Here is a 23,402-nt window from a genome sequence, read left to right as displayed (position 1 = left end):
ACTAGTGCTGTTATTTGTCTGGGATCTCTAAGAAGACCCAAAACATTTCCAACACACTACCTTCTCTTCTTGGCTGAAATGATGGTCTGTGAAACAGCAATGGTAAAAGAGCATGGTGGTGAACATTTCTGGTGAGTATTTAAATAACCTCATGAAGAAAGTTATTGGTAGTAAAAATATCTATTTTCCCCAGCAATAGAAGCTTAGGCCTCAAAATTTTGGAAAACTCCTCCTGCCTCCTTTTGTTTCTCCAAAGCTTCGTGCTCAGTGGCGTTACTATGGGGGTGTGGGCCGAAACCGGGAGACACCATGCCGAGGGTCCCAGTTTCCGGAGGCAGGGCTTTTCTTTTTTAGCTGGCGCTATCCCGGTGTGTTCCTTTCACTGCTGTCACTTCTAATACAGAAGCCCGGCTTTTGTATTTAGAAGCGATCATGCAATTCTCCGGGCAGCACGGCTGCACTGAATCCTCCCCACCTGGGTGTAGCCGAGATCTTGAGATACAAGGGGGAGGGCCAATGACTTTGCTGGTGCCAGGGGAGGGCATCCATCCAGGCATGTTGCCGCTGGGTTGACTGCTGTGATTGCGGGCGCACACACATCCTCCCGCAGCCATCCTATTCACATCCCGTTTTCAGCAACAAACTGGTCCATTCCGAAACAATGCCATTGTCTGCAGGAACAGATCCCATCCTACCCAGGTCCCCCATACCATTGTTTGCCATCATCAGAGAGCAGCTCTGACTAGTCCAGCTATCCTCCTCCCCCATGGTGAGCCCTCCACATCAGTGACTGGGATCTGTCTAGACATGTGAGATCTGCTCGAACCTTACCGACACATCGTCTGTCCTGTCCCATCTATTGTCATTGTTATGGATGGGGGCGAACCCCTATATTAGGCAGGACATTGAGGGGACACCTATATTATACATAGAGTATAGACCAGGGGCTGGATTACTGTGGAAAGAGGTCCCAGGCAAGAACCTGCCTAATATAGTGGACTGACAGGCCTAGACAATTTGTGCAAGGAGTGGGGAGCGGGGGGAGCGGGGGGGGGATTTGTGTGAAGAGAGGGGATTTGTGCTAGGAGCAGCAGCAGGACAACATGGTGTCACCCCCCAGTGGGGCAGGGGTGACACCATGTTTTACCACACCAGGTAACATCAACCCTAGTGACACCACGGTTCACGCTCCAAGATCGAACCCAAGTCAGGGGCCCTGATCAATTAAAAAGCATGTGCCTCTAAATGACCTAAGCCTGCATTTTCCATTTGCTACCAGCTACAATTAAAAAAAAAAAAAAAAATGTATTTCCTTGTAAACATGGAGGGTGTTTTGTACACCATATGCATGAAAAGTGTAAGATTCATTTCCTCCTTTTTGGTTTCATGGGTTTTTTTTTCAAAACAGTTTTTCTCTCATTTGTGATTGCAGTAGGCAGTCCCTCCCACTTACAGGAAGCAAAAAGTGTACTTAATGCAGGTGCAAGCTTCTAGTAAAGGGCAACAGGTCTGCAATTTTCAGTTTAACCCCTTAGCGCCAGCCGCACGCAAATATACGGCCTCTCAGTGGGTGGGCCTCGACGCAGAGCGCCCGCATATTTGCATGAATTGGTGTGAATACAGCTGTGCTGAGAGTGCGTGCCTTCAGTTACCGGAAAGCAAGTAGCGATTGTGAGCTTTCTGATCATATGACCACTATGACAGCCAATCACGGCGGTCACGTAATCATAAACCCCACCCCGCCTCCCAGTATCCCAAATCCCTTAAAATACCGGCTTTAAGGGGTTAACATATTTGATATCATTATGACTCTTCAAATAGAGAATTTGTTATTCAGAGATCCTCTCAATAGGATCACATTCATTTCCGTTTTATCAAAGTTAATTGTAAACAAAAAAAAAGTTCTTTTATAGCAAGAGATTAAATTTGTCTGTGCAGCCCTAGCACCATATGTTTACAGTTATTTAGAGTCAAAGATTGTTACAACATACCCATTTATCTTTTCTGGTCCAGCAAGGCCTGCCCAATGTACTAAGACACCAAGAGAACCAGCCAGAAGGTCTCCCTGTCCTCCACATCGACGGTTACTTCCTTCATGAGTGCATATGAACACTTCAATATAAAGAAATTTAGTTTAGTAATTTAGCAGGATGATGAAAAATAGTTGTTGAAAAAAAATGTTGGGATGCTGTGTAAAATCTACATAAAAAAACAGAATGAAATGATTTGCAAATCTCAAACCCATATTTTATTCACAGCAGAAAACATATCAAATGTTTAACCACTTCAGCCCCGGAAGGTTTTACCCCCTTCCTGACCAGAGCACTTGTTACAATTTGGCACTGCGTCGCTTTAACTGGTAATTGCGTGGTCATGTAATGCTGTACCCAAACGAAATTGTGTCCTTTTTTCCCATAAATAGAGCTTCCTTTGGTGCCATTTGATCACCTCCTGCGGTTTTTATTTTTTTGTTAAAAAAAATGTAAAAAGACTGAATTAAAAAAAAAAAAAATTATATATATATATATATATATATATATATATATATATATATATATATATATATATATATATATATATATATATATATATATATAAATTTTGTTATAAAAAAAAACTTAAAACAGGTAATTTCTCTCCTTCATTGATGTACGCTGATGAGGCGGCACTGATGGGCACCGATAGGTGGCAGTGATGGGCACTGATCAGTTACACTGATAGGTGGCACTACTGGTGGGCATTGATAGGTGGCACTTGTATATAAATATACAAGTATAAATAATTTATATCAATATTTTTTACTTTTTGCTATAATAAATATCCCCAAAAAATTCTTCATCAGTTTAGGCCAATATATATTCTTTTACATATTTTTGGTAAAAAACTAAAAATTAAAAAAAAAAAAAAAAAAAAAAAAAAAAAAAATCACAATAAGCATATATTGATTGGTTTGCGCAAAAGTTATAGCGTCTACAAACCATGGGAAAGATTTATGGCATTTTTATTCTTTTTACTAGTAATGGCGGTGATCTGCGATTTTTAGCAGTATTGCGACGGACAGATCGGACACTTTTGACACATTTTTGAGACAAAGGACATTTATACCACGATCAATGCTATAAATATGCACTGATTACTCTGTAAATGACACTGGTAGGAAAGGGGTTAACACTAGGGGGCGATCAAAGGTTAAATGTGTGTTCCCTCACTGTGTTCTAACTGTATGGGGATAGGACTGAGTGGGAGAGGAGACATATCGCTGTTCCCACTTACTAGGAACAAACGACATGTCTCCTCTCCTCTGACAGCACAGGGATTTGTGTGTTTACACAAATCCCCGTGCTGGTGATTGCGCGTAGGCAGCGATCACGACCGCCGGCCACGCACATCGGGTCCCCCGTTGTGCATCAGGCGCGCCCTCTGGCGGCTCTTAAAAAGGAAACCCTTACGGGGTTTCGCGCAGGGGAGCCATTCTGCCCCCGTAAATACACGTAAGCCACTCTGGAACCGGTTAAACTGAAAAAATAAACATATTTTAAGGAAAAAAAAAAAAAAAAGGTAATTTTGAAATTGATGTCAGCAACACGTCCCAAAACAAGTATGATGCAGCATCCTGTATTCTTTTAACAGCACTCTGTAAATGTCTGGGAACTGAGACTAATTTGCTGGAATCTTGGTAGAGAAATGTTCCATTCTTAAATGATATAGGATTCTAACTGCTTAACAGTCCTGGGTGTTCTTTGTCGAATTTTTCATTTTAAGATGTGAAAATATTTTTAACTGGCAAAGTCTAGACTGCAGGCAGGCCAGTTAAGCACCCAGACTCTTCTACTACGAAGCCATGCTGTTGTCATAGATGCAGCATTATCCTGCTGAAACACGTATGAAAGGCCTTCCCTGAAAAGAGGTCATCTGGATGGGAGCTTATGCGGCTATAAAACCTGGATATATCTTTCAGCACGGATGGTGCCTTTCCAGATGTGCAAGCTGTCCATTCCATGCACACTGATGCACCACCATACCATCAGAGACGCAGGCTTTTAAAATGGAGCGTAGAAAAGTTGGAAGGCCTCTTTAGTACAGAGGACACAGTGCCCATATTTGCCAAAAAGAACATTGGCACAGAGAAGATGGAGGTGTTTCTGGATCATGTTCAGATATGGCTTATTCATTGCATGATAGAGCTTTACCATTGATTTTTGGACGTATTTCTGAGTCCATGCAGTGATGTCCATTACAAAATCATGCCGGTTTTTACTGCTGTCTGAAGACCCAACATCACAGGCATCCAATATTGCATTTGGGCTCTTGCGCACAGAGATTTCTCCAGATTCTCAGAATCTTCTGAGGGTATTCTGTACTGTACATGATGATAGATTCAAAGTTTTTGCAATTTTACGTTGAGGAACATTCTGAAACTGTTGGACAATTTTTAGACGTAGCTTTTCAGAGGTGCCTGACTTTACTTCTGAGACACTCTAGTTGCAAAATGTTCTTCCAGCTCTTCCTTGTTAGTACCACTTACTTTGCCAGCTTTTTGTTGCCCTGTCCCAATTTTGAAACGTGTTGCTGCCATGAATTTAAAAAAATGACCTTATTTTTTTTCTTAGCATGGTATATGTTCTCAGTTTAAACATTTGATATGTTTTCACTTTTCTACTGTGAATAAAATATGGGTTTATGGAGGAGATTTTCAAATCATTACATTCTGTTGTTTTTATGTAGATTTTACACAGTGCCCCAATTTTGTAATTGGGATTGTAGATAAACTTGACATTCTGATACAAGGCATCTTTACAAATTCTCAAGCATGGTATCTGCAGCGTAATTTATGTAAGGGCAGTAATGGACTAACTAAAACATTTTTTTTTTACCTTTACCTTCAGAAATGTGCTATTTTTTGCCAGTCAAATGGCAGAGGAGTGGGACAGGTGTCCCTCAATGGACATCCAATAGTAAAGTAATAGTAAACTTTACAGTAAATATCCTGAATTCTGTCTCCCCAATAATGGGCACTGAAATTCAGAAGTCAGGACATCCCAAAGCAGCCCAAATGAGGAGGAATGGGTGACAGCCAAAGAGAGATCCAAGAAGCAGCTAGGAACCTTCTGCACCAAGAACTACCTGAAGTAACCCTGCCCTAAGCTGATCCATATGAGGTAAAGTCCCCTGTAAGACAGGGGAAGCTGCCAATGACCAAAGGAAATGGTACAGGAGGATCAATCTGTTGCCCAAGACCAGGATAGAAGAGAATACTACAGGAAGTCCCCAAATTACAAACACAATAGGCACTGTAGGTTTGTTCGTAAGTCAAAGTTGTTTGTAAGTCACAACACTGGATTTGTAAGTGTAACTTCCGGTCGGAACACTGCATAACGTGTAACGTGTAACGTCTGCCTGTGCATGGATGTGGGATGTTCCGGGCGCTTGTTATGTTATCTGCGGCTCTTCTGGCCATGCAGTACATGTAGTACTGCAGTATGGGATGTGTCCGGAGGTATCCAGGACCGGCGTGGAGTACAAGTGGCCAGCATTTGAGGCTGTTCGTAAGTAGGAGTCGTTCGTAACTCGGGGACTGCATGTACCAAGAAGATTGACTCCCCCTGAAGGAACACCAGCGAAAAGCAGTGTACTGAACCCAGCAAAACAGGTGAACATAACTACCTGTTAATGAAGAATCAAGCCAACAATGTGACGTGGTCCAGAAAGATCACTGGGACAAGTCCCCATGAGGACAGAACCCCAGAGTGAACCTTGGAAAAGACAGACAAACTAACAGGTCTACACAAAAATGAGGATGCCTGGCCAGACAACCCATCTCACAATGAAATATCTAAAGGAATATAAAGATTCTCGCATTGCAATATCCCATACTGGTTAAAAAAAAAAAAAAAACACACACACGTAGCAACCTTAAAATCAGATCAGTCTTGATGAAGACAGGGGGAAGGGTGTTTTGGAGATACCCCTAACAAAAGGTCGGCAAATACAAAAAGTTAAACTGCAACAGAAGCTTGGTGGTGCAGTGAACACCAGAATAACAAGAGGATGAGCAGAGACACATCCACCTAAACACCTGATGGCATCTCAAGTGCCTGACAGAGGAACGGTCAGGATCTTCCCTACCTTGAGCAACATTTTTAGGAACTACATGACCTAAGGCCAGAGAAATATCCACAGCTGTGCAGCGAGGGGTGGGAACCTTGGCCACACTGCTAAGATTATTTACCTGATTAAGGACAGAACTGAGGAATGAATCAGGAAGAACTTCCTCTCAAGTCTACAGATCACTCACATAAGGAGGACTTATATCCAGGTAATCAGAACCCACAAAGGCCTCTGAACATACTCTATTCCCCAAGAGGGGGTACCTGCAGCAGGATCCCAGAATGTACTGTCTCTACTGCCAAAGCAGGGGAGCACAGAGCCCTCCAGCAAAACCTGCCATGCAGAAGATGAGGAGCACGCAGGTATCCAAATATCTCCCATTTTTTGTGGAGCTTACCAATTGAGGAGGGCCAGATTTTAATGCTTTGCCTTACATGAAGGCCTGGGAAGATACACTGTTGTGTGCAGCAGCACAAAAAATAAATAATATGGTGAGGCGCAGCTGAAAGATGCCAGATACAAGGCTTTAGCCTATGGGATAAAAGTGGTGCCCTGAGGAGGCACACCACTCGAGGACAGAAATATACATGCATACACACACATTTTGTGTGTGTGTGTATGTATATATATGTGTATATATATATATATATATATATATATATATATATATATATATATATATATATATATATACACACACACACACACACACACACATATAGACACACATATAGACACACAGTTCCTCTTTGGATGCATCATCAGCATCCCAAAAACATGCAGCCAGAGTGCACTCTGCATTTGTACATGCAGTAGTACTGCAATTTAAGTTACTTGCAACATGTCATTGCAGCTAAAGCACAAGGCTACAAACAGATGTTACAGCTGCTCTGAACAGGGAGCTTACACCCCTGGCAGCATTATTTTTCTTTTTTCTTAGGTCTTTTTAGGATACCTCTCTGTTATCACAGGGTGATCTGGCCAGTAACACACCCCTTACAATAATCTGGGGAAGTGGAATGTTAGTGTACCCAAATCTGCTAGTGCACCTAACAAAAAAGCCAAGCTCCAGCTAACACTATAAGCAGTTACAGCAAATGTTTTTTTTTTTGGGATAAAGGTTTTACATAAATAAAAGATGATCATTGTAAGCACCCCTGTCATTGATTGGGACAAAGGGGAGGGCTGTGTAGTGAATGTAAATGTTTTTTAATCTGACCCTCATAGACCGCCCGAAACCCATCCATGGACTCCAGGCTAAGAGCTCCTGACCTAGAGGAAGGCGTAAAAAAGCGGGCATAGCAGAAAGGTCTTTGCAGTTGCAGGCGCTCTACAAGACCTGAAACAAGCAGGCTTATTTCCCAGATGCAGAGTAGTACACACTACATCAATAAGGTTTGAAAACAACCCCCTTCCCCCTGTAAATCTGAGTCAGAGTCAATGTCAGTAGACTGGGGTGCCTCAAAAACAAACCTTCTCCTCTGAGATAAACTGTTGAAACTCTGAATCTAAGTCTGAGATGGTGACAGGGGCCACAGGTTCAGTATGATTTACAGGCTCAGGAGGGTCACAGACAGAGTCTGCAGCAGATGGCACTGGAGTGTGCTTTTAACCTCTATAGGCAGAATGCTCCAGTAGCTGAGCACAAACAGTCAAAATGTCCAGAATGGACTTGAGATCCCTGTAGACATGGGGGGAGTCCTCAGCCTGTCCCAATGGAGTTGAGGATGACCCTAGAATAGGTGTCTCGGGTTTTAAAATTACAAGCGTTGGGTTCTTCTGGGGATACTGAGTAAATGCCCCCAGAGTCACTAGGGAAGTATGGGCTGAGGTCATTTGTAGCAGCAGAATGTTTTTTTCTGTGTCTTAGCAAAGACACATTGCTTCTACGTAGTAGTGATGCAACGAAGTCCAACATTGGGCAATAAGATACTCACAAGTCACTGTAGGCAAGCAGTAGACATAGACTGGAGATCCACCTGATGCATCAGGGGGATGGTACTTCCTCTAGTCTGAATGATGGGAAAGAGCTTAGAGCACAGTACATAGTCAAGGTGGGGGACCCTCACCCTTACTTTTTACTGCAGTAAAACCAGCAGTAGTGGGAAATTTCAAAAAGGCGACAAAACAGTGAGATAGCTCCTGGTGCTATTAGAATACATTAGCCCTCCCTGACTCACAAAGTAAGTCTTGAGGGACAGGGCCACACCTGGTGCTGTGCCACAGGATTGATACTGGAAAGTAGTTTGGTGAGTGCCACAATGCAAAGCCCAGTGCCTGAAGGGTACATTCCAGGCTAACTCTGCAAGTCCAGGTGTGGCCTCCAAAGCTAGGCTGAGGACACGCCAATCCAGATAGATGCTGTATAGGGACTAGCTCAAGCAGCAGTGTCAGCTAAGAATTGTGACCGACATTATAGAAGAAAAATTTTCACAAAGAAAAGCGATCTTAGGAGCGTTTTGCTGCCGAGGTCAGGTGAGGACATTACAAAAGCTGCAATTAACCTTTAAACATGACAAAAAAGGGTACACTTTCTACAGTACAAGAGTGAAATGTGCAAAGCTAAGCCTGTATGAATACAAACCTTTATCTCCATCGGAAATCAGATCCCGCTCTCCTTTCTGCACTATAGTTATATTTCCCATTGCCTGACTTAGCCTCAGTACGCTTCCATGCTGGTCACTGGCATCTACAGGTTCAGTGAGCTGAAAGAAGAAAAATAAAATTTTGCCTTTTAATAGTGCCATAAAGAGGGACACTTGATCAGTTTTACAGATTTCATTCAATTAAAATTAGTAGTTCACTAAAATTATGAGCTATGCATTTTCTGATCTGAAAGTACCAGTAATTCCAAATTCTGATACTAATTAAACAGTGTTCCCATATAAAATAGTTTAAAAATCATATATGACAGTAGGTTGGAGTAAAATTGTGAAGAGCTGCAAGTCCTTAATAGAAGCCATTGTTTCTGACAAGACAAAAATAAAGAAGGCACTACGGAAGACTTGATTTTGTAAGTGAATGTGTTAGGGGTGTTATCTGCAATTTGCCTTCATTCATTGCTTGAAGAGCCCCTCACCTACCAAGTACAAACTTGTTCTGGTTAAGTAACACAGTTATTTGTTAAGAATGAATAAGGATGACAGTCCCAAGCATGTACACCTAAAATCCAGTTAGCAATGCTTCTATTACTACAATATACAAGTCAAGTGGAAGTTGTGCCAAGCACAGTTTTGCCATCTGCTGTGCTTGTGTCACCACAGAAAAGTGAACTTCGCACACCTTTGGTTTTAAAGAAATGGGTTGTAATTTTCCTAAAGATTTTCAGAGATACATTGGGGGAGATTTACTAAAACTGGAGCACTCATAATCTGGCGCAGCTGTGCATAGTAGCCAATCAGCTTGTTCAATTAAGCTTTAACAATCAGCCTCCATTCACATCGGGCCATTTTGACATGCGATTTGACATGTCAAATTGCCAGCAATGGCACCGTCCGAATCGGTGTGATGCTCGCACTACTTTTGGCGATTTTAATAGGCATCTGTGCAGGAACCCACACAGATGTCTCTGAAATCGCTCCTGAAGTCGGACTGAAATGCGGGTTTGAAATCACGCAAGTTTAGCTGAACTCGCATGATTTCAAACCTGCCTTCAGTGTGAACCCAGGCTAAAACCCGAAAGCTAATTGATTTCTATGCACAGCTGCACCGGATTTTGCACGCTCCAGTTTTAGTAAAGCTCTCCCATAGTGTTTTATATCCATATAGAGCTAGTTGACACTGCCATTCCTTTTCCTCCCAGACTTGAGCAGCAAAATGTTATATCAGTGCATACTTATGTTTACCATTGCTTCATACAGCCGGGTGAACTCCATGAAATTTGGAGTGAGCACAGCTCTCTGATAACCTTGTATGATAGATGGCTGCTGGGCAATAAGCCATAGTCCATCCTAAAGAGAGAGAAAATGCTTAGTACTGCACCACACAGACTAAATCATGACCTAGTATCACAGTAGGATACTTACTGCATCTATCACTAGAGGAATACCTTTCGTCTTTGCTTTTTCTATAATACCCTACAAGAAAAGGCAAATATTAATGTCACAAGAATAGGTAATATAAAGAATAAAACAAAAATGTCTGAGACGAGTTGTTTTTTAAAGTTGAACTAATGTTGGGAAAAGTAAAAAAATTGTGAACGAACAGGCTCTTTATTGCAGAAGAGACATGCAATGTCTTTTCTGCAATAAAATACACTTACCTGCCTGTTCACAATACCCTGTAGAATGCTCACGGCGTTGCAGCTGCAATGACATCATCCTGTACCGGTCAATCAAGACGGATGAAGACCGATACCTGAAGGAAGCCATGTAAAAAGGTGCTGACCCTGGCGAGGGATCTCCTGGGTGTCAGACCGTTAGAGGTAAACATTACGACATTTAGTTCCAATTTAACTGTTATTTTCCATAGCAATCAAATCAGCTTCCAGCTTTCACGTTTTCCACATCGCTAAAAAAATAAACTCCAGTTCAGACAAAGTTTGTCTCTGACACTTTTTTTTTTTTTTTCCTTTATTAAAAAGGGTTGTAGTAAACCCTTGTGTTTTTTCACCTTAATGCATCCTATGCATTAAGGTGAAAAAACACCTGGCAGTCACCGGCCCCCTAGCCCCCACATTTTACTTACCTGACACCCTTCATCTCCTTGGCGGGGACAAGCTGTCCCTCTCTCCACGGGGTCCAGGCTCTTAATTGGATAGATTGAAAGCAGCGCAGCCATTGGCTCCCGCTGCTGTCAATCAAATCCAATGATGCGGGCGCCAAGTCCGGCATTCATGTCTTTGGACGCAAATGCTTGGACTCCGGAGCGTGCCCGCAAGGTAACCTCTTGGGAGAGCGCTTCTCCTAGGGGGTTATCTGATACGGTGAGGAGCTGCGAGAGCCGCCAGGGGAGCCCAGAAGACGGTGTTCGGGGCCACTCTGTGCAAAACGAGCTGCACAGTGGAGGTAAGTATGATATGTTTGTTACTTTTAAAAAACAAAAATGATCCTTTACGATCACTTTAATTCCCACCCCCAATTGGGTTTTTATTTTATTAAGTGCTTTTAGGACAGATTCTGACAGGCACCAAATTCAAACATCTGTTAAAATATGATTTATGACTGGACAATACAGAGAAAGTCTTTAGGCCCAGTTCACACTTGGGCAATAAGGAATTGCAGGCAAAATCAATTCTGCCCACAATTTCAAATTGCAGCCAAACACGCAATGCGCATTTGGGTGCCACTGATCCTGAACAGTGCGATTTTGCTGAGATTGTCGCACGAGCATTGCAGCAAACTGCGTGCGTAAAATTGGCAATAAATGAAGCCTATGCAAGTGAATAGGCTGACCTATGTGGAAGTGTGAATCATGCTTTTTAAATCACTAGCGGGAACCCTAATGCCCCGTACACACGATAGGATTTTCCGACAACAAATGTTCGATGTGAGCTTGTTGTCGGAAATTCCGACCGTATGTAGGCTCCATCCATCGGACATTTGTTGTCGGAATTTCCGACAACAAAAATTTGAGAGCTGGTTCTCAAATTTTCCGACAACAAAATCCGTTGTCGTAAATTCCGATCGTGTGTACACAATTCCGACACACAAGATTACACGCATGCTCGGAATAAAGCAGAAGAGCCGCACTGGCTATTGAACTTCATTTTTCTCGGCTCGTCGTACGTGTTGTACGTCACTGCGTTCTTGACGTTCGGAATTTCCGACAACATTTGTGCGACCGTGTGTATGCAAGACAAGTTTCAACCAACATCCGTCGGAAATAAATCCACGCTTTTGTTGTCGAAAAAACCTATCGTGTGTACATAGCATAAGGGGTATGTGAGTGGGGCCTTAGAGAAAAGATAAGTGCACTTTTGAAAATAAAGTGCTGTCTTTTGTATGTAAACAATAGGCAAGTGATACAAAAACAAACATACCAAAAAGAAAATTTGGGATGAAATTTATACTATTTAAAAGGGTACCTAAAACCTGAAATTACTTTTAATGGTTTCTTGTTTCCATGCCAGCCAACCTACTGCTCCACAGAGTGATACAAAAAAAACACAGAACTTTTCACAGCACAGCATTGCTTGCCTAAACAGGACGTGCATAACAGATCCTTCAGGACCCCTGAAGTTCGTCCTTTAAGCATTTCAAGAGACTTTGTGCCTCTTACTTACTCTATGTTCAGACTCATTACTATCTATCCTCCTTAACTGGAAAAACATTGCTCCTCCAAATTTGCAACAAGTCTTTTGTCAAGTGAAATCAGACCTTCCTAAATACAAAATAATCTACAGAGGTTTGGCCTAGCTCATAAAAATGTATTAGGATTTGGCAACCTTGGATGGACTGCAGTTTGATTAACTTTTCATTACCACAGACATTGTTATAGTCTCTTTACTGTGTACCTGCAAATCCATGCCCATCTCCCCTTTTCCACCCCATGCTCCTATTGCTTCTTTGCATATATAGGGGAGAGAACAGTGTATGAATGCATGAGTGATTGTTTGTGCAATGTTTCTTATATTCTTATTGTTTTAGATTAACTATATAGATTAACTATAGGTGCCTTGGCAAAGCTGTTGCTGTGTCTGTTCTTTATGCAACCAAAAAAATAAACATCTTAAAAAAAAATGCTGATTAGCTTATTTTTGCTGGCAGTTTTGTTTTAACTGCAATAATAAAAAGGCAGGTACTTCCAGTCCATGAGCACTACAAGCACCTGACATATTAAAGCTGCCATTTTCTTCTGCATCACTTTTTTGGGAGCGGGCTGTCACTTTGTCACTTCCTTATTTTCAGAGCTGGCACCTGCGCAAATTCAGAAGGCCACCAGCAGACTGCTGTGAGGCCTCCTGGGAAGTGTAATGTATTTATGCAAGAAGCCTGAGGGTTACAAAATCCTTGCTTAAGTGAGAGTAATATGTGGGAGGGAGTACCACAGATGACAAGGGACCTGTGTTTCAGGGTAGACTAGAGTGATTTACATACCCATCACTCTTCTCCAAAATTAATCAGTATAAAGATTTCGGTTTCATAATGAAATTACAGTTTTCATCGGAAAGTACACTGTAACAGTAACTTACAATCCAGCAATTAGAACATCTCTTAAAGTAGACGCTCACCCAAAAGAGGAAGGTTTGCTCTAAAACTCCCCCCCCCCCCCCTTACACATTAAGAACATTTTTTTGCATGTGGGGCTGTGAAGCCACAAGGAATCACAGCCGGCTGCCTACAGTTGCCAGCGCTGCGGACCTGAAGACCAGTGAGAAAAACGGTTCGGGTGAGCATGGGGCTGGATCCTTGAACGGATAAGTATGTTTTTTAAAAGTCATCAGCTACAATATTTTTATTGACATTTTTTGAAGAACCTAACTACATTAAACTGTAAAACTGCATTTGTTACAGGCTATTATATAGGATATAGGTAAAGTCTAATGTAGCAGCTTTTCTACTGCTGGCTGTCCAGCAATGTTCACAAGTGCATTGAAGGACAAAGGACATGGGGCTGACTCAGCACAGCATAACATTTATATTATGTAGTTTGACATATTATAGAAAGTGAATGATTTTTATGCCACAGGTCAGCATGGTTTTATATGGGGCAATACCTTTGCTGTTTCCAGTATAGAATCGTGTCTTCCAAGGCCGGGCCCTATTACAAGTGTATGTAATCTTGGCAGCCAATTTTCAATTTCCTGTAAAGCATTTGGGTGATCCCTGTGTGAACAAAAGATTAAAGCTGAACTGAACTGAATTACACGAATGGGGAAAAAAAAAAAAAAAGAAGAAGAAGAGCAAGCAATGTATAGACTTTTCAATGTTATTTTAGATAGATGTAAAATACACATTAATAAGTAATGTTAGCAATGTTATGTATAATTTGTAGTTCTACATATTTGCTCATTACGTAGCTCCTGTTGCTATTTAAATCCTTATTACCGGTTTTACCCCTAATGTATGGATCCACATTAAATAAAGGAATTATTTTCATTGGAGTGCAGCCATCCAGACTTTTTTGTTTTGTTCTTTGCATATGGTTGCATACTGAGCCGAACCCACACATGAAGAGGGAATTGGGAACAGACACCTCTCCTCTGTTGCTATTTAAATCCTGTGGGGAGTGCAGGGCCAAGCTGTACTGTGTGTGTGGTTGATGCATGTGTGCCCCCATAGCACATGTCTTATGGGGGCACAAGCAGGAGAAACGGAGCGGAAAGCACTGGTGGGATACTGCAGAAGAGTACATAAGGGACCACCACAATAACAGTGCAGGCAAATATAACATGTTTATTATTTTAATTAAAAAAGAAAAATCCGTTACAACCACTTTAAAGTGGTATTAAACCCAAAACATATTGCAGTTTACCAATTCTTAGATACGATAGCTGCATTTGTTCCTATTTTAGGCTTTATCTGGTGATCTAGCCAGCAAGTCTGTTTTTAACAGCACAAGCTCTCCAGCAGAATCAGTTTACATGGATGAGACAAACCACTTAACACAGGCAGGAGTGATTAAAATGGCCAGCTTTGATTTATTCATGCAAAATCTTTATCCCAAAAGGTAAAATCTAATTGCTGTAACTGATTATGAAGCGTAAGCTGAAGTTTGGCCTCAATTATTGATGGGATTATTCTTTTTTATTTACAAATACATACAGTATTTACAGGATATGGTACAGATGCCCTGTAAGGGCTCGTTTATACATGTATGGCTGTCTGAAGAGTCAACCACAGTGGACTGCTTTTTAGATGGCATTTGACAGGCAGTAAGAAGGCATTATGTTGCTGTCTCACTTCCTCTTTAAACCCCTTTTTGAGGCATTGCAAGCAGTTGTGTCACACCCTTATTCAGCTGAACGGGTAATAGCGACAGGTGGTACTGCTCCTTAAACATGACAGGGGTGGGGAAGATCATTTTTGCCACAGCAATGCAAATGTGGGCACACTATGTGGGCCTTTGAGGTTTAACGTAATTGTAAAATCTGTTTTTTTTTTTCTCAATAAAAATAACATGGTTAGTTTTGCACAGATCAGCCCGGATCCTCCTCTTCTCGGGTCCCTCTTCAGCTCTCCTCCCTCCCTTTGAGTGCCCCCACAGCAAGCTTGCTATGGGGGCACTCGAGCCCAGCTCCGGGTATCCATTCAGACACGGTGCTGCGGTTCGGCCCCACATCCTATCTCTTCATTGACTAACTGAATTTGATTGACAGCAGCGGGAGCCAATGACGCCACTGCTGTGTATAAGCCAATGAGGAGGGGAGTCACAGATGGCCAAGGCAGTCATGTCACCGTTGACATCTGCCGCTCCACAGAGGTGAAAGTGTCCGATCAGGTCCACCTGAAAAACTGACAGGCAGACCTGATCGGAAAGCCCATGTGAAAGGGGCCTTAAGATAAAAAACCTTCTGCCTTTACAAACCTTTTAAGGGGGGGGGGGGGGGGGGGGGAGTGACTGGGAGGACATCAAAACATGGCTCTACTACATGTCTTTAGTACCCCCCAAATTGCCACATTTCTAACAAAGAAAATGCTTTTTAGTGCTCCTACATGTTAGCAGAAGTGAACATCTAGAGATGACTTACATGCATACAATAATAAAAATAAAAATACAGTTTTCTAAAATCAGAAACTTACAGAACTGGATGTACAATCAGCTCTGGACTATATGACTTAATGACAGTTGCTGCATCTTTGGTACAAAATACGTGTGACAAGTCTGCACCCTAAAGAAAAGGAAGTTCAGATTAAAGTAAGCTTACGTCAATCTTTAAAAATAAAAAAAAAAGATAAGTAAATCAAAAATACAATCTGAATCACTTACCCATAACAAGTATTACTGTACAGATCAGGCATTCTAATCTTACATAGCCACAGTATTTCATCAGGAGGGGACACTAAGAAATCCCCATGTTCAGAAGAGTCACATTAGCTATTTTTTTGTGGCTTTCAGGACAAATAACAAATGTGAATTACAGTATGGGAGGCTGTGCTCCCAATCTCTAATACTGGCCACACAATGGATAAAGTCAGATGTAATGCTTATTTGAGCGAAAAAGTCACCGTTTTCAAAAATCAATCGCACTAACTGGCTGGTTTGGTCAACAAACTAACTAAATTTTACATGTTTATTGCATATACCCATACACTATACTTGTGTATAATTTTTATGATCGCATTGGCGCATACTTGAGTACAACAGCACACAACCATTCATGCCTATTAGGAGGCTGTAAGCTGCACCTGGGCTTCCCTGGGGGAGGAAAAGATGGCAAATCACATTTTACCAAGCTGACCTTTTCCTTTGCTGCTTCAATCATTTTCAAGTGTAAGATTGACTAAAAGGTTTGGGGCAACGATCAACTGACTGTTTATCGTGATGTTTTTGACCAGCCTTATCTCCAACCTTATGCTAATCCTTCATCTCCCCCTAAACAGTTAAACCTGCTCTAACCTGAACACCAACAAGCTAAAACAAGCAAAAAAGTTAAATCACACAGAGAAATAAAAGGAAAATAACCACATTAAACAATCTTGGATTTACCACTTTGAGTGCTGAAATTGCTGCAAAGTATGGAGCTCCAGTATATCTGTAACAGGAAAGGGATATTACTACCGGTTATTTCATTGTTATTATGTTGGTAGTGGAAAAAAAAAAAAAAAAGGAAGCAGACCGAGACTCGTACTCACTCTTGACAGCCTCCTACAATTCCAATCTTCCCATCCTGGCCCTTGTGTTTCTTAGAAGCAAGTGGAGGGATAACATTTCTCACCAGCTGGAAAATATTTTCCATGTCTTTTGATGGGCGTGTGTGGCGCAAGGAGAAGGCTCTCTCCAGAACTATAAAAAAAATAAAAATATATATATAAAAAAGTTAATTTGTCATATTATTAGTCATATTCCATAGTAAGTTGGGTATTACTGGGTATGCCGGCAAACTACTTTATACCTGCCGTGCACAAAAAAAAGCTCTGGCCTAAAAGCCTAAAAGAAAAACCCCACGCAATGTTTTCCCACTAGATTTTATACAAATTAAAAAAAGTTTGAAAAACATTTTGGGCGGCACAGTGGTGTAGTGGGTAGCACTTTCGCCTAGCAGTAAAAAGGGTCGCTGGTTCCAATTCCAACCACGACATTACCTGCCTGGAGTTTGCATGTTCTCCCTGTGCCTGTGTGGGTTTCCTCCGGGTACTCCGGTTTCCTCCCACACTCCGAAGACATTGGCTTCTGTCGAAAATTGGCCCTATTATACGAATGCGAGTTAGGGACCTTGGATTGTGGACAAATAGAGGGTGGGGACCGATGTCGGTGTGCGATGTATGTGAGAAGCGCTGCGTAAATTGACAGCGCTATATGGGTAACCTAAATAATAATATAATAGATGAGCATCTTAATGAGACACAAATGTACAGGGATAGGGACAATTGTTGACACTCACTCAGGTTGAACTGGATGGACTGGTGTCTTTGTTCAACCTTACTAACTATGTAACCATGTTAATAGACATAATATTGTAGTCATGAACTCAAAATCCATTCTTTTAAAACAAGAAGTATATAAATGTGCATGCTTGTAAAGACCTGATTGTATAGGTTTATGCACTTGACTAGCCAGTAATATCCAACCTGATTGACTAGCCCAATTCAAGGGACTAGGACTGGGTATTTAGGTAACTTTACAACCAATGCTGGAAATTCTTACTTCCGGTAGCCAAATACTACATTTACAACATGCTTCCAACTAACCCACTTCAAAACACTTGTTGCTGAATAAAGTAAAAGTATACATTCCATCTTCATAGCTACAATTTTATTTATTCAGTGGAAGAAGCACTCTTCCTTCTTGGTGGCCAACCCCTTGGGAGAACACTGCAAAAATTTTTACCCTACCCCCACCCCACACACACACTTTTTTTTTTTTTTTTCCCCCCAAGGTCCCTATGAACACCAGTGATGATGCATAAGGACAACCTAGTTCCCCAAACTAGGCTTAGTTAAATAAACCCAAAATGTTGTCACGTCAACAATTTAGGGCTCCGAATCTGTCAAGTCTTGGCACCAGCAGACAGGCAAGCATGTCCCAGATCTGCACAGGCTAGAGGAAGAAATCAGGAGTTTAGGCCTCCATAAAAATGTGCCCGTCACTGTGCATGTATCATCACATAGGGAGCTTAAAAAAAATACCTTGCGATAGTAGGAATGTTAAAAAAAAGTAAAAAAAAAAAAAAAAAAGCATTAAAAAAATATAGAACAAATAATATTAGTAAAATAAGATCCCAAACACAAAGTATACACCTACATACATAAAACTATTGCAAAACATACTAGGCATCATCGTACATTTTAAGACATTTATGTTGATTCGTAAGTACCAAATATATCTAAGCTCCCGTAGGGATCTTGCAAGTGAACGGGAGCTTAGATATATTTGGTACTTACGAATTTGTTGTTTTTGTTTTTTTTAATTTTTTTAAATTATACATACACACACACACACACACACACACACACACACACACGTTTACCTGCAAATGTATACATCATTGTGTTTGTGTGTACTGAAACACAGCTTTCACTGAAAAGAAACAGATAGCTAACCCACTATGCCGATATTAGTGCCATATACATCTTAATACCAGTATGTCCAAGATTGTCTGACTGTGAATTCCAGAAAAGTGGAATGTACCACTATAATCTTAAGTTGTCATACTACAAGACTACATGATTTTTTTCCATCATTTTGATTTTCCTGTGTTCTGCATCTTTCAAAATGTCCAATAAAAATATTAAAAACAGATAAAAAAAAAAAAAAAAAAAAAAAAAAGAAGAATAAACATTTGCAAACATTTGTTCTCATTTCTCTAATTTTGCACTGCCTTTTTAGAACACACAGCTTAAATAAAATTGTAATAATTCCTTTCCATATTGTGAAAAAAATAAAGATCAAATATCACTGTATGGGAATCATTTGCCATAAATTAGAGGCCTGACATCACAAAAGAATATCAGTGGATCACAGTTTTACTATGAAAACAAAAGCAAAGCCCACAAAACTATAGCTGGCCATAAGCATGAGATAACCAGGCCAGACAATAATCTTGCACCCACCAGCCAATGGGAAAAGTCCAAATCGGCCAGGGCTGTGAAAAATAGCCAGGGTGGATAAAAATCGAATAAATGATTTGGAGTAGAGCTGCACGATTCTGGCCAAAATGAGAATTGCGATTTTTTTTTTGGGTAGACTAAAGATCACGATTCTCCCACAATTCTCGCGGCGTAAAATCTTTCACATTATACAAAATAAATTGGGCTAACTTTACTGGTTAGTCTTTTTTTAATTCATTAAAGTGTAATTTTTTCCAAAAAAAATTGCATTTGAAAGACTGCTGCGCAAATACAGTGCAACATAAAATATTGCAACAACCACCATTTTATTCTCTAGGGTCTCTACTAAAAAATATAATATATATATATATATATATATATATATATATATATATATATATATATATATTTGAGGGTTCTAAGTAATTTTCTAGCAAAAAAAATGATTTTAACTTGAAACCAACAAATTTCAGAAAAAGTTTTAGTGTTTAAGTGGTTAAACTTTCCTCATTTACACACCAAAGTGTATTCCTTTGTTGTAAAGGACAAATCGTTAAAATATTTATACTTAGTTCCACTGCTAAAGAATGTTGTGATACTTGGCAGACTGCCCGACTTTTTCCTTTTTTTTTTTTTTGACGGCTGTCAGTTTCAGCAGAGCAGAGAGAATTCTCTGCATAGAAAGAATCGGGAAATACTTCGTCAAGATCGCAAGGGGGAGAAAAAAATTGCGATAACGATTCTTAACGATTATTCATGCAGCTCTAATTTGGAGCAAAAAAAAAAAAAAAAAATCTAAAAGAAATAGTTTTCTATTTAAGATACATCAATGATTTTGTTTATTCAGAATGAAATTGAGCTTAGTTTTGTAGCACGAGGCTGCATATTTTGCAATATATACATTTCTGGTAAACTCGTTCAATAAATCTAAGCTTCGCAAGCTGAGAGAACATGCACTGCAGTGATGCATTCACACAATTTCACAGTAACCATGAGATAAAACAAAGTTCAGGAGTATTCATTTAGCCTATGATTCTGCAAATCTATGTACACTACAAACTGTATGATTGTTTGAAGAGAAAAGCATCTGTACCAGGCTCTAAGTGTGAAGAATAAGGGCAAGCAGTAAAAATGAAAAGTATAACCTTCTAAGCAGATTATAAACCTTGTCATCATTCTTCACAAAGCTAGAAGTGCTTTATTCCTCCCTTGAGGAGCAAAATGGCAGCAGGCCATAAAAGAGACCAAGTTTGGGAATATTTTAATGAAATTAATCTACCTATGGGTAAAGAAGGTATGTGTGCAAAATGCAAGCAATGCAACAAAGGGATGCAAGGCCTGCTGGCCCCAATGAAGAAGACGTGCTGTGATGAAAGGACCGTGTTTGAAGTTTTTTTTATGTGGACCCAGTTGATATATTCAGTATAAGTTCTTTTGTTTGTTTTTTCAAATATATTTTGTTTACGCACTTCAGTTACTAACTATTGATGTTTAATCAAATACAAGAATATGTAATATAATGTTATTGTTTTAATTAAATAAAATTATTTGAGTAGTTCAACTACGTGTGATTAACCTATTAACCTAAAATCAGTTCTAATATCGCTTTTTTACTAACCTGACAGCTTATTATTCTAAATTGGAAACCTTTATTTTGTTTGCAAATATTAAAGATTCTAACTACCAGCAAGAATAAGTCCTTACATTTAAAGAGCACCTGTCATTTCAGATCAATCATTGGAGTATCTGTTAGCAGGCATCCACTCACCTGCTGCCGCCACATCCCTCACCTTGTTGTGTCAGTGCTGCATCACCAGCCATTCTATTAACGCAAATGGGAGTGTAGGTGAGTCAACAGAGGGTCAGAGAAGGAGCCGCTGCGGGACAGAGATGACAGTTGCTCTTTAAAAGTTATGACTTAAATCAAGCCTTTTTACTAGTGATTTAGTGTGATGGTTAAATCAAATCCACCCTGAAACTACAGTATCTTACAAAAGTGAGTACACCCCTCACATTTTTGTAAATATTTTATTATATCTTTTTATGTGACAACACTGAAGAAATGACACTTTCTACAATGTAAAGTAGTGAGTGTACAGCTTGTATAGCAGTGTAAAGTTGCTGTCCCCCTCAAAATAACTCAACACACAGCCATTAATGTCTAAACTGCTGACAACAAAAGTGAGTACACCCCTAAGTGAAAATGTCAAAATTGGGCCCAATTAGCCATTTTCCCTCCCCGGTGTCATGTGACTTGTTAGTGTTACAAGGTCTCAGGTGTGAATGGGGAGCAGGTGTGTTAAATTTGGTGTTATCGCTCTCACTCTCTCATACTGGTTACTGGAAGTTCAACATGGCACCTCATGGCAAAGAACTCTCTGAGGATCTGAAAAAAAAAAAAGAATTGTTGCTCTACATAAAGAAGATTGTTGCTCTAGAAGAAGATAAATATTGTATATCTATAAAATTGTTGCTCTATAAAGAAGATTGCCAAGACCATAAAGCGGTTTAGACAGGTTCCACTCAGAACAGGCCTCGCCATGGTCGACCAAAGAAGTTGAGTGCATGTGCTCCACATCATATCCGGAGGTTGTCTTTGGGAAATAAGACGTATGAGTGCTGCAGAGTTTGAAGGGGTTGGGGGGGGGGTGACAGCCTGTCAGTGCTCGAGCCATACGCCTCACACTGCATCAAATTGGTCTGCATGGCTTTCGTCCAAAAAGGAAACCTCTTCTAAAGATGATGCACAAGAAAGCCCGAAAACAGTTTTCTGAAGACAAGAAGACTAATGCCCTGTACGCACGATAAGATTTTCCGATGGTAAATGTGTGATAGGACCTTGTCGGAAATTCCGACCGTGTGTAGGCTCCATCACACATTTTCCATAGGAATTTCCGACACACAAAGTTTGAGAGCAGGCTATAAAATTTTCCGACAACAAAATCCATTGTCGGAAATTCCGATCGTGTGTACACAAATCCGGCACACAAAGTGCCACGCATGCTCAGAATAAATTAAGAAACGAAAGCTATTGGCTACTGCCCCGTTTATAGTCCCGATGTACGTGTTTTACGTCACCGTGTTCAGAACGATCGGATTTTCCGACAACTTTGTGTGACCGTGTGTATGTAAGACAAGTTCGAGCCAACGTCCGTCGGAAAAAATCCATGGATTTTGTTGTCGGAATGTCCGATCAATGTCCGACCATGTGTACAGGGCATAAGGGCATGGATTACTGGAACCATGTCCTGTGGTCTGATGAGAACAAGATAAACTTATTTGGTTCAGATTGCGTCAAGCGTGTGTGGCAGCAACCAGGTGAGAAGTACAAAGAAAAGTTTGTCTTGCCTACAGTCAAGCATGGTGGTGGGAGTGTCATGGTCTGGGGCTGCATGAGTGCTGCCAGCATGACTGGGGAGCTACAGTTCATTGAGGGAACCATGAATGCCAACATGTACTGTGACATACTGAAGCAGAGCATAATCCCCTCCCTTCAGAGACTGGGCCGCAGGGCAGTATTCCAACATAACGACCACAAACACACCTCCAAGACGACCATTGCCTTGCTAAAGAAGCTGAGGGTAAAGGTGATGCACTGGCCAAGCATGTCTCCAGACCTAAACCCTATTGAGCATCTGTGGGGCATCCTCAAATGGAAGGTGGAGGAGTGCAAGGTCTCTAACATCCACCAGCTCTCTGATGTTGTCATGGAGGAGTGGAAGAGGACGCCAGTGGCAACCTGTGAAACTCTGGTGAACTCCATGCCCAAGAGGGTTAAGGCAGTGCTGGAATATAATAGTGGCCACACAAAATATTGACACTTTGGGCCCAATTTGGACATTTTCACTTAGAGGTGTACTCACGTTTGTTGCCAGCGGTTTAGACATTAATGGCTGTGTGTTGAGTTATTTTGAGGGGACAGCAAATTTACACTGTTATACAAGATGTACACTCACTACTTTACATTGTAGCAAAGTGTCATTTCTTCAGTGTTATCCACATGAAAAGATAAATTAAAATATTTACAAAAATTTGAGCGGTGTACTCACTTTTGTGAGATAATGTAGCTACTCACTATTTTTCCCTCAAAATAAAGCAGCATACCCACCTTTCTTATTCCATTCACATCCCAACTTTCTTATT

The 23,402-nt window shown here is 40.7% G+C and overlaps 1 protein-coding gene across 5 annotated transcripts in view; it reads right to left on the bottom strand.

Moving 5' to 3' along the window:
• NAXD (NAD(P)HX dehydratase) overlaps nt 1–23,402 on the bottom strand; it is a 48,191-nt gene that overhangs the window by 9,591 nt on the left and 15,198 nt on the right. For 4 of the 5 annotated variants that reach the window (XM_073614502.1, XM_073614500.1, XM_073614501.1 and 1 more), the window contains 8 exons: nt 16,845–16,995; nt 16,699–16,744; nt 15,792–15,880; nt 13,766–13,874; nt 10,134–10,184; nt 9,954–10,058; nt 8,693–8,813; nt 1,992–2,112 (listed from right to left, as the gene is read on the bottom strand). In XM_073614502.1, the coding sequence (XP_073470603.1) occupies nt 1,992–2,112; nt 8,693–8,813; nt 9,954–10,058; nt 10,134–10,184; nt 13,766–13,874; nt 15,792–15,880; nt 16,699–16,744; nt 16,845–16,995 (793 nt within the window). The remainder of the gene's footprint in view (nt 1–1,991; nt 2,113–8,692; nt 8,814–9,953; nt 10,059–10,133; nt 10,185–13,765; nt 13,875–15,791; nt 15,881–16,698; nt 16,745–16,844; nt 16,996–23,402) is intronic. The other variant, XM_073614499.1, reaches the window with a different exon arrangement.

The sequence above is a fragment of the Aquarana catesbeiana genome, linkage group LG02 (genome assembly GCF_042186555.1).
Source record: "Aquarana catesbeiana isolate 2022-GZ linkage group LG02, ASM4218655v1, whole genome shotgun sequence".
Classification (NCBI taxonomy): Eukaryota; Metazoa; Chordata; class Amphibia; order Anura; family Ranidae; genus Aquarana; species Aquarana catesbeiana.
The sequence above is the reverse complement of the archived record's forward strand: the minus strand, read 5'-3'. Positions and strand labels throughout refer to the sequence as shown.